Source organism: Leptodactylus fuscus, chromosome 4 (genome assembly GCF_031893055.1).
Source record: "Leptodactylus fuscus isolate aLepFus1 chromosome 4, aLepFus1.hap2, whole genome shotgun sequence".
NCBI lineage: Eukaryota > Metazoa > Chordata > Amphibia > Anura > Leptodactylidae > Leptodactylus > Leptodactylus fuscus.
In genome coordinates this window covers 15759205-15776527 of record NC_134268.1, presented here as the reverse complement: position 1 = coordinate 15776527, position 17323 = coordinate 15759205, and the positions used below count along the sequence as shown (strand labels likewise).

The 17323-nt window shown below is 40.7% G+C and overlaps 1 protein-coding gene across 1 annotated transcript in view; it reads right to left on the bottom strand.

Moving 5' to 3' along the window:
• KCNQ3 (potassium voltage-gated channel subfamily Q member 3) overlaps positions 1-17323 on the bottom strand; it is a 73684-nt gene that overhangs the window by 31241 nt on the left and 25120 nt on the right. Inside the window, exons 8-11 of the mRNA XM_075271946.1 lie at positions 16571-16597; positions 14191-14247; positions 3731-3933; positions 1776-1878 (exon numbers count right to left, since the gene is read on the bottom strand). Of these exons, the coding sequence (XP_075128047.1) occupies positions 1776-1878; positions 3731-3933; positions 14191-14247; positions 16571-16597 (390 nt within the window). The remainder of the gene's footprint in view (positions 1-1775; positions 1879-3730; positions 3934-14190; positions 14248-16570; positions 16598-17323) is intronic.

Here is a 17323-nt window from a genome sequence, read left to right as displayed (position 1 = left end):
TAGGAGTGGTATTATAGTAGTTATATTCTTGTACATAGGAGCAGTACTATAGTAGTATATTCTTGTACATAGGAGCGGTATTATAGTAGTTATATTCTTGTACATAGGAGCAGTACTATAGTAGTTATATTCTTGTACATAGGAGTGGTATTATAGTAGTTATATTCTTGTACAAGGAGCAGTATTATAGTAGTTATATTCTTGTACATAGGAGCAGTATTATAGTAGTTATATTCTTGTACATGGGAGTAGTATTATAGTAGTTATATTCTTATACATAGGAGTGGTATTATAGTAGTTATATTCTTGTACATAGGAGTAGTATTATAGTAGTTATATTCTTGTACACAGGGGCAGTATTATAGTAGTTATATTCTTGTACATAGGAGTAGTATTATAGTAGTTATATTCTTGTACATAGGAGTAGTATTATAGTAGTTATATTCTTATACATAGGAGTGGTATTATAGTAGTTATATTTTTGTACATAGGAGTGGTATTATAGTAGTTATATTCTTGTACATAGGAGGTAGTATTATAGTAGTTATATTCTTGTACATAGGAGTAGTATTATAGTAGTTATATTCTTGTACACAGGGGCAGTATTATAGTAGTTATATTCTTGTACATAGGAGTAGTATTATAGTAGTTATATTCTTGTACATAGGAGTAGTATTATAGTAGTTATATTCTTGTACACAGGGGCAGTATTATAGTAGTTATATTCTTGTACATAGGAGTAGTATTATAGTAGTTATATTCTTGTACATAGGAGCAGTATTATAGTAGTTATATTCTTGTACATAGGAGCAGTACTATAGTAGTTATATTCTTGTACATAGGAGCGGTATTATAGTAGTTATATTCTTGTACATAGGAGCAGTACTATAGTAGTTATATTCTTGTACATAGGAGTGGTATTATAGTAGTTATATTCTTGTACAAGGAGCAGTATTATAGTAGGTATATTCTTGTACATAGGAGCAGTATTATAGTAGTTATATTCTTGTACATAGGAGCAGTATTATAGTAGTTATATTCTTTTACAAGGAGTAGTATTATAGTAGTTATATTCTTGTACATAGGAGCAGTACTATAGTAGTTATATTCTTGTACATAGGAGTGGTATTATAGTAGTTATATTCTTGTAAATAGGAGCAGTACTATAGTAGTTATATTCTTGTACATAGGAGTGGTATTATAGTAGTTATATTCTTGTACAAGGAGCAGTATTATAGTAGGTATATTATTGTACATAGGAGCAGTATTATAGTAGTTATATTCTTGTACATAGGAGGTAGTATTATAGTAGTTATATTCTTGTACATAGGAGCAGTATTATAGTAGTTATATTCTTGTACATAGGAGTAGTATTATAGTAGTTATATTCTTGTACATAGGAGGTAGTATTATAGTAGTTATATTCTTGTACATAGGAGCAGTATTATAGTAGTTATATTCTTGTACATAGGAGCAGTATTATAGTAGTTATATTCTTGTACATAGGAGTAGTATTATAGTAGTTATATTCTTGTACATAGGAGCAGTATCTTAGCTAAATTATTGTAAGTGGGTCACTATTATAGTTGATCCTTCCATAAAGGAATATTTAAATTTTCTGAAATACTGTACATGCAGGTCGTCTCCATGTGGCAGCTTTATAGTGTTTCTCCATCACATTTATACTATGGTCTACAAGTACAATGTTCAGGCCTCATTCTGCTGTACAAACTTTATATTCATACAAGATAATATGATGGATTACTCCGGAATACCTAGAAGCATGAATAGCCACTTTTATCGTAGGGATTAAATCTTCTACCATGAACTCATTACTGTATCCTCCTTCAGCCATGGGATCTCCAGCTGTTCCAGCATCTACAGGGGCAGATAAGACAATTACCAGGTTGAATGTATAGGAAAAATGTATAGGGGATTAGTGACTTTGAGACTGAACATATTTTTACAATTTTATATTATATTTACTTTCTAGGAGTTAGCACATTTATCTTCACCAGACTTCACAATATATGACATATATGTATGGACTGTCTATGTAAAGATGTAGCAGAGCTGAATTTGTTTATTAGAGGTTCTTCTCTTTGCACAGGAAGAGATCTGGTAGGATGGGTTAAATGAAATCAAACTAAGTTGTCTAAAAATTTACTGACAATTTAACCTTAAAACAGATTCCATACAGAAGCCGGAATATATCCAGATTTATATTTTTCAACAATTAATACTTAAACATTTTTGAAAATATAAATAATTTAAAATATTTGCAGAGTTTTACAGATTTTCTCTAACCTTTTTAGTTGTGACATATCTTGCAGGAACTTTCTAAGGTCTGAGACTTGTCAGAAACTTAGCTGGCAGCTTGCTGTTATGCGGGAGCTTACTTTTTCTCATAGGAATGCATTGACCAGCGTTGATTGGCCGAATGCTAAACAGTGTACAGCATTCAGCCAATCAACACTGGTTCTACCGGAGGCTCGTCTGTGACAAGGCGGAGTCTAAGATCGGACCACAATGGAGACTGCTGTGGTCTGATTTTAGACTCCGCCTCCTCATAGACGAGCCTCCGGCAGAACCAGCGTTGATTTGCCGAATGTTGTACACTGTATAGCATTCAGCCAATCAACGCTGGTCAATGCATTCCTATGAGAAAAAGTAAGCTCACTCGTTATCGCAAACTGCCAGCTCTCCCGACTAACAAAGACGAACCTGCTGCAGAACCAGCGTTGATTTGCCGAATGCTATACTGTATAGCATTCGGCCAATCAACGCTGGTTCTGAATCGAATCTTTACTGCGAATAAGAGTAGTATTTGAATGAGTACGAGTATTTCGAACACCGTAGTATTCTATCGAATACCTACTCAATCGAATACTACTAGCTCATCTCTAGACACTACATGTATGAGAAGATAACCTGACCACAATAAGGACATCATGGCTGGTTATCAGGAGGACACTACATGTATGAAAAGATAAGCTGACCACAATAAGGACATCATGGCTGGTTATCAGGTGGACACTACATGTATGAGAAGATAACCCGACCACAATAAGGACATAATGGCTGGTTATCAGGAGGACACTACATGTATGAGAAGATAACCTGACCACAATAAGGACATCATGGCTGGTTATTAGGAGGACACTACATGTATGAGAAGATAACCTGACCACAATAAGGACATCATGGCTGGTTATCAGGAGGACACTACATGTATGAGAAGATAACCTGACCACAATAAGGACATCATGGCTGATTATCAGGAGGACACTACATGTATGAGAAGATAACCTGACCACAATAAGGACATCATGGCTGGTTATCAGGAGGACACTACATGTATGAGAAGATAACCTGACTACAATAAGGACATCATGGCTGGTTATCAGAAGGACACTACATGTATGAGAAGATAACCCGACCACAATAAGGACATCATGGCTGGTTATCAGGAGAGGACACTACATGTATGAGAAGATAACCTGACCACAATAAGGACATCATGGCTGGTTATCAGGAGGACACTACATGTATGAGAAGATACATGAGAAGAAGATTAAGACAAGAGACCATCACAACTAAAACGGTTAGAGATAAAATTTTAAAACTTAACAAAACTTTAAATAATTAATTTTTACAAAAATGTTTAATTTTTAATTGTCTAGAAAGTTAATATCATGGGAAAACCCCTTGAAAAAAAATGGAAGTTTACCTTCAGAGCTTTGCCAAAAAGCATAAGCTTTCATCCTCAGGGCAGTGCGGAATCGTTCCTTATTACTCAGGGCAATGTTTTTTGGCTCTTTCGAGGGGCTCTCTTCTACTCCATCAATGTTCAAAGGGGAAAATGTTTTTGTTTTTGGGCTGTTCCCACGTGGGTTGGATAGCCGTACCCGATCCAATAGGCTCCATCTTTGACTGAAAGAGGTAAGATGAGTATGTTGGACAGAAAAAGTCACATTCTAGGGAAATGCTAAATCTGAAATCAGTTTGTACATAGTGCAATGCGTCACGATCCACAATTTCAAGACTATAAAGAGATCATACAGTGACAACTTTTTCACAGTCTTATATTTCTTTTATAAACATATTTCATTTGCACTTGCCCATGAATTATAATACAAGTGGTGTCTATGTTATGGCTCTTAGAACAGGCACAATAACTTGACTTTTCCTGTTTTATGCAGCTTTGCTGTATAGACTGGAACAGCATGAGCAGAGTCATCTCATTACCAATTACACTTCTATGGCACTGCTGAGTCCTAGATAAGGCAGGACAATGATGCTATACAACATACACACAGATAAGACTCATACTGGATGAAGACTGGGTTTCATCACTTTCCTTAGACCGTCTTAATCTATTGGCACCTTTCTGCCAATATCAGGGGTTATACAGTATATGAAGCAACCCCAGGGGTAGACAGGGTTGGTGAAATCGCTGATGCTCCCCTGCCATGTCCCAGTCTCCTGTCCCTCATGTTCCAGGAGCTGTGAGGTTCACATGACTGCTAAGACCAATCAGTGGTCTCGGCGGTGACGTATATGAGTGATGTCATCGGTCCCGAACAGGTCTCTTAGCTTCCATCATTTTCGGCTGCAGTAAAGCACACCCACTGAGCTGAACTATCTACAGACTATGAAGTCAGGAATGGTAATAGCTGTCTCTTTGCTCTTTGTGTTTCAGTATTTCCCAGGCCCCCTGCATGTAGATAATTCTGGATATATAATACAGAATTAACCATCCGGATGGGGTAGGAACTCATCTGAATGCACGTACCAGCCCTCTATACAAGGTGTCTACTGGAAATGTCTCAGAGTGACCTTAGAAGCTTTTTACTGAGATGTTTCTAAGTTGTTCCTTGAAGTCGTGCAATTATTCTGTCCTGTCACCTTTATATGCAGTTGTTTTGATCATATATCGCCAGCGGTGTGTGATAATATCCCGCTGTGCGCCGCTATTCGCAAGCTTCACATCTATAGTGCAGGTGAAGAGAACAAACATTACAATGTACTTCGCTAATGAAAGTGTCTGTATCCAACTATTACTCCTGTCTTTACAGGGAGTGATTTCAGTCCACACTCCAAACACAGAGTCAATTTGCAATGAGGTCTAAGGAGAGGGGTGGGGGAGGAGCGACACTAATGTAGGAGATGTCTACAGCATTATATGTGTCAGACTGGGTGGTAATTCCTGACGACCCAGCAGTGTTGTGAAAGAAAACTGTCTCTCTACAGTGCAGATGTCTCTCCGCTTTGATGAGCTCTTCTTATCCTCCTCCCTCCCCTCTCCATAGACTTCTATTATAGAGATCTGATCAATTGCAGAAGGAGGCAAATAAGTGAAGAATGGGACACTTCACTTAAATAAAGCAAAGTTTGTTCCCTTCACCTGCAATATGGATATATGAAACATTAAATGCACAATAACTTGACTTTTCCTGTTTTTATGCAGAATGCTTTACAGCTTTGCTGTATAGACTGGAACAGAGTGAGCAGAGTCATCTCATTGCTAATTGCTCTTCTGTGGCACTGCTGAGTCCTAGATAAGGCAGGACAGTGACGCTATACAAAAATGTTCTTCAGTGCTAAATCCCCCCTGTTCCCTTGTCCATCCTTTGCTTGGCTTTACTTTCCTTGATGCTCCTTGAATCACTTTTGAGTGAATCTGTGGACAAACTACATTTCCCAAGATTCATCTGCCTGCCCTCACTTTCTGTGAACCCCTCCCTTCTCCACTCCCCCTGCAATGAAATCACAGATAATAAATCACTCCCACGTGCTGATGTGATGTTTCGTTTGCTGGCTGAACTTGTCACCAGGAGGGGTAGTGAGTTTGCAAATGAAACATCACAGCTGAAGTTAATGACCCGAAAATGATTCAGATAAATAATGCTGAATTTGCTGAAATAAATAATGCTGAAATAATACTGAATTGAATCAGTCTATTTGTCCATTTATCTAATGCCTCTCTACTTATTCTTTGCTACTATAGATATTCAGTACCATATACAGAGAGAGAGAGAGAGAGAGAGAGATGTACTGCCATAGATATATATTACTTTAGGTATACACTAACATAGACAATACAGGACTTCTCCCGTGCTGCACTCATTCTATAGAACTAACTGCCCCAAAGGATTACCCTTGTTCCTAGAAAGACACTAATGTTACATAGTCTGTCAGAATCCATATGTCATACACTGCCTCCTAAGGTCCTGTAAGTATAACACATAATACATCCATAGGTGGAATGAGAGACCAGCTGGAGATACTAAAGAGGAAATAAATACATAGCAGGTCTAGTAGAAAAACACAGAAAATGTCCATGTCTGTCATTTCTAGTAGTCGAATATCAGCACAGGAGATATTCAAACAACCATTTTTGGATGTTCTTCGCTCAGGATTCTTTATATTTTTGTCCTGAAAGTTTCATGACAAAAACATGGGAAGGGGCCCCTTTATAATGACTTCGAGATTTTATCGCAAGAAAGAACGCTTGGAGATGAGAAAGTGAGAGTTTAGATACCACGGACCTAGATTGTACAGGCTACCCAAGAAGGGAAGATGGACATATGTGGATTCAACTGAACATCCCTCATCTCCGTATAATGGGCTCAAATGATTTAGTATTCAAGATAGGGGCATACCAAGGAATGTCAGCAGGGAGGTCCATGGTGAGACTGAGTTAGTATCCTCCATGGACCACCCTCTGGAAAATCAACCAGTTCCTATGTACAAAGGGAACAAGTCTAAGTATATAAAATATAGCTAATAAAATAAAAATCGGTTCACATGGTTGAGAAGGATAAGATCAACGAACAAAACCATATTTAGATTTGTAGACAACTAAAAGTTAAACATTTTTGCAAATTTAAATAATTAAAAATTTTGCTGAGGATTAAAGATTTCCTCTAACCTACATGTATGAGAAGATAACCTGACCACAATAAGGACATCATGGCTGGTTATCAGGAAGACACTACATGTATGAGAAGATAACCCGACCACAATAAGGACATCATGGCTGGTTATCAGGAAGACACTACATGTATGAGAAGATAACCCGACCACAATAAGGACATCATGGCTGGTTATCAGGAAGACACTACATGTATGAGAAGATAACCCGACCACAATAAGGACATCATGGCTGGTTATCAGGAAGACACTACATGTATGAGAAGATAACCTGACCACAATAAGGACATCATGGCTGGTTATCAGGAAGACACTACATGTATGAGAAGATAACCCAACCACAATAAGGACATCATGGCTGGTTATCAGGAGGACACTACAGGTATGAGAAGATAACCTGACCACAATAAGGACATCATGGCTGGTTATCAGGAGGACACTACATGTATGAGAAGATAACCTAACCACAATAAGGACATCATGGCTGGTTATCAGGAGGACACTACATGTATGAGAAGATAACCTAACCACAATAAGGACATCATGGCTGGTTATCAGGAGGACACTACATGTATGAGAAGATAACCTGACCACAATAAGGACATCATGGCTGGTTATCAGGAAGACACTACATGTATGAGAAGATAACCCAACCACAATAAGGACATCATGGCTGGTTATCAGGAGGACACTACAGGTATGAGAAGATAACCTGACCACAATAAGGACATCATGGCTGGTTATCAGGAGGACACTACATGTATGAGAAGATAACCTAACCACAATAAGGACATCATGGCTGGTTATCAGGAGGACACTACATGCATGAGAATATAACCCGACCACAATAAGGACATCATGGCTGGTTATCAGGAGGACACTACATGTATGAGAAGATAACCTGACCACAATAAGGACATCCTGGCTGGTTATCAGGAGGACACTACATGTATGAGAAGATAACCCGACCACAATAAGGACATCATGGCTGGTTATCAGGAGGACACTACAGGTATGAGAAGATAACCTGACCACAATAAGGACATCATGGCTGGTTATCAGGAGGACACTACATGTATGAGAAGATAACCTGACCACAATAAAGACATCATGACTGGTTATCAAGAGGACACTACATGTATGAGTAGATAACCTGACCATAATAAGGACATCATGGCTGCTTATCAGGAGGACACTGCATGTATGAGAAGATAACCTGACCACAATAAGGACATCATGGCTGGTTATCAGGAGGGGACACTACATGTATGAGAAGATAACCCAACCACAATAAGGACATCATGGCTGGTTATCAGGAGGACACTACATGTATGAGAAGATAACCTGACCAAAAATAAGGACATCATGGCTGGTTATCAGGAGGGAACACTACATGTATGAGAAGATAACCTGACCACAATAAGGACATCATGGCTGGTTATCAGGAGGACACTACATGTATGAGAAGATAACCTGACCAGAATAAGGACATCATGGCTGGTTATCAAGAGGACACTACATGTATGAGAAGATAACCTGACCAGAATAAGGACATCATGGCTGGTTATCAAGAGGACAATACATGTATGAGAAGATAACCTGACCACAATAAGGACATCATGGCAGGTTATCAGGAGGACACTACATGTATGAGAAGATAACCTGACCAGAATAAGGACATCATGGCTGGTTATCAAGAGGACAATACATGTATGAGAAGATAACCCGACCACTATAAGGACATCATGGCTGGTTATCAAAGTATAGAAAGATGCTGCGTTTATGGTCATATTCAGCAGCAACTGATCAAGACAACAGATGCCACCACTTGATGATCTAAAGAGTTAATATGCATACTGGGGCAATAATTTGGCAATGGAGGAAACACAATTTGATTAAGGTGATGCTAACCTATCTATCTGCAGGGCTGGGGTGATATACTGGGTCTGGTGAGAGTAACCTATCTATCTGCAGGGCTGGGGTGATATACTGGGTCTGGTGACAGTAACCTATCTATCTGCAGGACTGGGGTGATATGCTGGGTCTGGTGACAGTAACCTATCTATCTGCAGGACTGGGGTGATATGCTGGGTCTGGTGACAGTAACCTATCTATCTGCAGGGCTGGGGTGATATGCTGGTTCTGGTGACAGTAACCTATCTATCTTCAGGGCTGGGGTGATATACTGGGTCTGGTGAGAGTAACCTATCTATCTGCAGGGCTGGGGTGATATACTGGGTCTGGTGACAGTAACCTATCTATCTGCAGGACTGGGGTGATATGCTGGGTCTGGTGACAGTAACCTATCTATCTGCAGGACTGGGGTGATATGCTGGGTCTGGTGACAGTAACCTATCTATCTGCAGGGCTGGGGTGATATGCTGGTTCTGGTGACAGTAACCTATCTATCTTCAGGGCTGGGGTGATATACTGGTTCTGGTGACAGTAACCTATCTATCTGCAGGACTGGGGTGATATGCTGGTTGTGGTGACAATAACCTATCTATCTGCAGGGCTGGGGTGATATGCTGGTTCTGGTGACAGTAACCTATCTATCTGCAGGGCTGGGGTGATATGCTGGGTCTGGTGACAGTAACCTATCTATCTGCAGGGCTGGGGTGATATGCTGGTTCTGGTGACAGTAACCTATCTATCTTCAGGGCTGGGGTGATATACTGGGTCTGGTGAGAGTAACCTATCTATCTTCAGGGCTGGGGTGATATGCTGGTTCTGGTGACAGTAACCTATCTATCTTCAGGGCTGGGGTGATATACTGGGTCTGGTGAGAGTAACCTATCTATCTGCAGGGCTGGGGTGATATACTGGGTCTGGTGAGAGTAACCTATCTATCTGCAGGGCTGGGGTGATATGCTGGTACTGGTGACAGTAACCTATCTATCTGTAGGACTGGGGTGATATGCTGGTTCTGGTGACAGTAACCTATCTATCTGCAGGACTGGGGTGATATGCTGGTTGTGGTGACAATAACCTATCTATCTGCAGGGCTGGGGTGATATGCTGGTTGTGGTGACAGTAACCTCTCTATCTGCAGGGCTGGGGTGATATGCTGGTTATGACCAGTATATCTTCTGATTTTTTTGGTTGTTATTTCCCCCTCATGCCGGTCCCCAGGGTTACTCATGCATCTGCTCTACTTCATGTACTCAGGCATTGCACATGCACTTGTAAACTGATTTTCCATGCAAAAAAAAACCTGTACATCGGCTCCATGTGATGAATATTCTTGTCCCAGGAATAGTGGACAGATGGGTACGATTTTGTAACCAAGTCCTTATCAGTTTAGGTTACCAAGGACCCCGTGTATGGTTTTTGCTCTGCCACATCAAACCTAGATCTTCACCTATGTGATCATTTTTTCTAGAGACAATGTGAAGCTTGAAGACTCAATTTAGGGGAAAAAAAAATTACATTAAAAATGTGAAAACTGCTCAGTAGTGCAGCCTCAGGCCTTAGGCCTGTAACTTTATGGGATCCTATCTCAGCACTGAAGTCCAATATTGAGAAACGGTTTTCACATTTTTAATGTCATTTCTAAGGAATTTTAAGTCGTTTTTCTTGGTGAATCTTCTCTCAGCTTAGATATGTCCAACACATGCAGGAAGTTACTAACAATTTTACAACCAGGGGGCAATGTGCATGCGGCTCAACCTTTTTTTTGCATGACCTTGTCCCCTGACCCTGTGCAACTCTGCTTTTGTGATGTGGGTTCGAAAAGTGGCAGCCACGTCCCTTTAATGACTTAAGGTCACATGTGGCTGGAAATCCAATGGATACAGGAACCATCCACTGAAGGGAGGTCGTCTCTTCTTGCATGAACCTCCCAGACGTTACGATGCCATTGGCAAGTGTGAGGATAACTCCGGTGGAACCACAAATCAAGGATTTGCACCAGGAATCAAATTCACCAGTCAATATACAGGTATACAGTATAATATGCACATCCATAACAAACGAAAAACTATTAGAATCCCCATCAATCGCTAGAATGGAACAACTCACTCGCCCTCACCCTGCCAAAGTCTATGGCACGAGCGAGGATAGTCACGACCTGTGATCCACATCCATCCTGGTCATTACATGAACAGTTCAGAAGAATACAAGAAACTTTGTAATATATTGGAGGCGTGTGCTACTATCTTCTGTTATCAGCTCCTCTCCTGTCTGCTAAACTGATCCATTCACTACCAGATCAGTAAATAGTTTTCAGTTCACAGAAGTCTATGGAGGAGGGAGTGGAAAGCAGGAAGAGGAGTGAGAAGCAGAAAGACACACACGTCCTGGAGCAGATTACAGTAAAATGTCTATTTCACCAGAGCATTAGTCACATCTCTACTGCTAGAACCTGCTGGAAAACTGCTCGAAATCTGCTAGAACCTGCTGGAAAAGTGCTAGAAATCTGCTAGAACCTGCTGGAAAACTGCTAGAAATCTGCTAGAACCTGCCGGAAAACTGCTAGAAATCTGCTAGAACCTGATGGAAATCTGCTAGAACCTGCTGGAAAACTGCTCGAAATCTGCTAGAACCTGCTGGAAAACTGCTACAATCTGCTAGAACCTGCTGCAAAACTGCTAGAAATCTGCTAGAACCTGCCGGAAATCTGCTAGAACCTGCTGGAAAACTGCTCGAAATCTGCTAGAACCTGCTGGAAAACTGCTACAATCTGCTAGAACCTGCTGCAAAACTGCTAGAAATCTGCTAGAACCTGCTGGAAAACTGCTAGAACCTGCTGGAAAACTGCTCGAAATCTGCTAGAACCTGCTGGAAAACTGCTAGAATCTGCTGAAAACTGCTAGAAACCTGCTACACTTACTGTGATCTGCGGCAGTATGTGCTGCCGCTTGTTTCTTTCTCACTAGACTACCCCTTCACCTCCCTACCTTCTCCATACACTTCTATGAACTGCAGATTGTCTTCACTAAAAATGGATCTGGCAGTGAATTCAGCAGTTTAGCAGGCAGGAGAGGAGATGATGAAAGAGAGAGAAGCACACTCCTCTGATAACATATGTTACAAAGTTTCTCATATTCACCTGAACTATTAATTTGAAAAAGAATTGAAACACAGATACACTTTAAATAATACTCTAAATTGTAGACTTCTGTAGTCACCACTAGAGGGAGTTGATGAGTTTACTGTATAAACAGTATCCAGAATGCTCATCAGCTCCCTCTAGTGGTGCCTGAAGACAGACAGAATATTATTAAGCCTCTGCAGGGGATTTGGAGCTCTGTATCAGACAAGTAAAGCTGTGGTAAGTCTTATGGTAAATGTCATGAGGTTTGATGATGAATATGAGGACAGATGGCTGACATAGCGTACCTGAGGATAAGGCGAGAGCTCCAGGTGAGAATGTGATATTACACAAGAGCTATACAGCGAACTACAACTAGATCCACACTGAAATATTTCACAAAGCATGACATTTCTAGATACAACCCCATATCCCGCCTCGATGCTGCAGTACGTCTACATGCTCTAGTAACCGGGTCGGTTGATTTTAGAAAATGTGTAAGAGATAAGAGACCTCCTAACATATCTGATGTTACATAGCACCCAACATACGGAGGCAACATGTATAGCCATGTCCACATTATTACAGAGGCCCTTTCCCCACCGCCACCAACCCCAACTCTTTGAACCCTTCACTGATTCCAGCACAGTTGGAATTATTCTCTAGCCCCCACCATGCCTGAGCAATCAGTGCTGTTATTTTCAACACCAATATTTTAATTAGGTTCTCTACTGCCAAGTGGGTGGTTCCATTCTAGGTACACCCACTTGACAGGATAGAACCTAATTAGCATATTGGTTTCTGAAACTAAAAGCGATGATTGCTCAGGAACGGTGGGGGCTAGAGAAAAAATTTCAACTGTGCTGGAATCAGTGGAGCCTATTGAAGGATGCAACAATTTGGAGTTGATGAAGATGGTGAAAGGTCCTCTATGAAGAGGGGGAAGTTCCAAAATTTTTAATACACTTTCTATATTCATTCTTGTCAATTTTCAAGATCTCTGCTTGCAGTTATTGAATGGAAACCATTGTCTTCTACAAGGAACCAAATCTGTCTTGTACACACAGGTGCACCGGACTGTTACATACGGTGCAGCTGTGGCTACATCACGTGACCAGGACAGATTTCCATTCACTGACTGCAAGCACAGATCTTGACAGCATGAAGGATGAATACAGAGAAGTATATTCTTAATACTTATATAAACTTTATTTGCTAAAATCGGAATATCCCTTTCAATCCCATTCTCGTAATAGCTCATGGCAGTACACGTATCTCAGCAAGGGGGCGCTATTATAACATAAAATACATTAGTATATGGTTGACGTTTTAAATTTTTTTTTTTCTTACACATTTCCTTAAACCTGTCGATTGCTTTAAAGAGTACTTCCCCCTAAATACCAGCAGATGGCGATGTAGCAGAGCTGAATTTGTTACTCACTGGCTCTTTTTCTGCCCCGAGTAGCGCCCACTTATTATAATGTACATGGACAAACTCAGCTCTGCTACCTCTGCACGATGAGTTCTTCTTTTGGCCTTAATATTTCTGTTCAGCCTTTTGTAAGGGTTAGTCCTGGATTTTACATTGTTGCGTATTTAGGGTTTGACCCCCCAGGCGCGAGCACTGTAGTACCTGACACAGTGATGTCCTTCCTCGTGTGGCTGTGTCTGGTACTGCAGCTCAGCCCATTCAAGTCAATGCGGCACTCAATAGTAAATACTGTAAAGGCCCTTTAAATAGATCTATTTCTGACCACTAGGGGCGCTATATACATAGCAAATATGCCTAAATATGCAGTTATGCTTCCCTATAGGGGTTGTGCCATATGTTATGTGATCACTAGGGGAACAATTAAGGAGACCCCCCACCGATCCCACTAGTCAGATTATCAGGGGCCCTGGGGAGGTGCCCACCACCATTCATTAAGGGGGGGGGCCTGAGACCTCCGTTCTTGCGATCTGTGGGCTCCCGACGTCCACACCCTTGCAAATCGGACACTTATTGCTTGGCACACTAAGCCACCCAGCTTTCCCAGAAACACTAAAATTTCCGTTGAAATTGGCTAAATAAAATTTTGAATTTTTGAATTTTTTTTTTTAGGGGGAAGGACTCTTTAAACACCCGAATCTATGCAATGAATAGTGAGACATCCCCCATACCACACACAGCGACACGATGCAGGCATGCAGATGCAGATGTGCAATGGCGAGCGCTCGGATACCTAAGTTTTCGTTTGATGCTTGATCCAAAGTATGAGTCCCTAATAACAATGACATTACTGTAAATTGAAGGAGACATTATTAGGACGGTGACCTGTGAACAGACACATGGAAATGGCATGGAATTTAGGTGAGTACTGTCGCTTTAAGGAAAACGCCATTTAAAGGGGATGAGAGAACGGAAAAAAAACCTTGGAAATTCTATAATACCAACAAAGCCAAGGACAATAGCGGCGCTGTCTCTTTAAGAAAGCATTTATTTTTAAAATCCCATCAACTCTAATAGGTGGAACTTATTAAGACTTACCTATAGGATCCAACTGTATAAGCAAGTATTAAAGGGGTATTCCCACCTTAAGGCATAGCCACAGGGCATGTGATAAATCTCTGTTAGATACAGGACAACACCTATAGATGTGTCCGTCCTTACCTGGTGTCTGAGATGATCAGCTCTTCAAGACAATATAGTTTCACTAAGTCAGATCCTATATCTCTAGGTGAGGCCACCCAGTGGTTGTTTTGCGAACTGCAGCCTTAAAGGGGTATTTCCATCTAAACAAGTTCTCTCCTGTCCATAGGGGATGCACAGAACCCGCCTATTATATGAATGGGGAGTAACCTGTTACAATAAGAGCACCCCTTTAAACTATATTGCTCTCAGTATCTCCAGAACAAGGCCCCATTCTTGCAATGAAGTGCTCGCACTTGCTCAGGTGATTCCACTTGATGGTTTCCAAATCCCCATAGAAGTCAATGGAGAAAGCAGCGGGGATGAAGGCAGTCCCTTATGGACTCTATCTGGTGGGGATGCAAGTCCCGGGGACAGGCGTAGGGGACCTCTGTTGTGGAGATAGGTGCAGGTCCCAGATGTCAGACATTGATCTGCCAGATATTTCATTTAATATAATACCAATTCAATAAATTCAATAGGTCAAAACTTTATGAAGTGGTTAACAGAGACGACCGCTTCCGGTTTCTGGTCCAAACCCTTCCATTTTGGGCCTTGTATCTATATCAATGATTAAACATTGATGCCCCTACTGAAACCTGGAATGATTACACCGATCCCTGGAACGCCTCAGTGGTGCAGCCTCAGGCTCTGGGCCTGTACATGTAAGGGATCCCATCTCAGACTATAAGCACCGTACTGTAATGTATTTCATTCTGGCCGGATAAACTAGAAGTCTCTGAGCCCAGAATTCTCCGGTCGCTGACTACGGCCTGTGGATTACATTGTCATGGGAAAGTCCACCGGGCGACGCAGCCAAAACACGGAGGACTTAATTAGACCGCAGGATGACTTTTCCTTGTCCGTTTACTTAAACTTTGGAGTAAATGTCAGGACGTATCTCCTTAATTACATTTCAATCACTAATCAATTCGATAACGATCAGACCTATCACAGCCGCTAAGACCTGACCTACAAAGAATAACCTCGCAATCTGCCCCCGTCACATTAGGAAGGGCTCCGATTCTTAATTAAGATGAAACTGTGGAAGTAATGACCTGCTTTATATCAGAATAAATAAATAAAATAATAATTATTGTAATAATATAATCTCTGCAGAGACGAATAGAAAACCGTAGAAAACCGCGCAACGGAGGTGCAATACCACAGCGACACCTAGTGGGCAATAGCTATATGACAGCACGAAGTCCAACAGCGGTGCTGTACAAAACTGAGATAGATAGATAGATAGATAGATAGATAGATAGATAGATAGATAGGAGATAGATAGATAGATAGATAGATAGATAGATAGATAGATAGATAGGAGATAGATAGATAGATAGAAGATAGATAGATAGATACTGTAGATAGATAGATAGATAGATAGATAGATAGATAGATAGATAGGAGATAGATAGATAGATAGATAGATAGATAGATAGATAGATAGATAGATAGATAGGAGATAGATAGATAGATAGATAGATAGATAGATAGATAGGAGAGAGATAGATAGGAGATAGATAGATAGATAGATAGATAGATAGGAGATAGATAGATAGATAGATAGATAGATAGATAGATAGATAGATAGATAGGAGATAGATAGATAGATAGATAGATAGATAGATAGATAGATAGGAGATAGATAGATAGATAGATAGATAGGAGATAGATAGATAGATAGATAGATAGATAGATAGATAGATAGGAGATAGATAGATAGATAGATAGATAGATAGATAGGAGATAGATAGATAGATAGATAGATAGATAGATAGATAGATAGATAGATAGGAGATAGATAGATAGATAGATAGGAGATAGATAGATAGATAGATAGATAGATAGATAGATAGATAGGAGATAGATAGATAGATAGATAGATAGATAGATAGATAGATAGATAGATAGTAAGCAGTTACACATACCTAGTGGCGCCATCCAATGGTTCTTTCCTTTATAGGAAATTTGCAAGCAAGAGAAAGAAAGAAACACAGTAAGGCGGGTGCGGTTCAGGTTGTCGCTCGGTGCACTGTCATATATTATGGTCATTACATGAATGTGTCCTGTCCAGCTCTGCCTCTCCTGCTCAGTGTGACGGATCATACAGTCAGTGTTATACATTGTGTGATAATAGCAGTAAGGAATAACTAAATAACTTGGCTTTAGGAAATACTAGACATTTGTTTGTCTCCTGCAACTTGTGGAGTTGTCGTAGTCGTGGACATAGTATAACATGGCTCCACCTTGTGGTTCATACTCCTGTCCTAGAGGTCAGTGATCGGTACAGTATTTGCCAAGTAGCCTTCCTGTACATGACTGAACCATAGTACTGTGACTTGTGATTGCTATTTCTGCAAACCCTAAACCTTGCACTTCTTTTGCTGCAACACAGTGTGAACCCGGCCTAACAGCACTTCCTTTACTGTCCTTGTAGAAAGCACAAAAAAATATTTCCACAATTGGTGTCATGAACTCAGTCTGTACATTCATCATACCTCCCAACCGTCCCGATTTCCGCGGGACAGTCACAATTTGGGTGACATGTCCTGCGGTCCCGGTTGGAGGGAGGTATGTCCCGATTTCAACTCAGATCGGCGTCCAGAGGACACCGATCTGAGTTGAACACATACGCGGCTGAAGCAAGGAGCTGACACAGATCAGCTACTCACTTCCCCGCT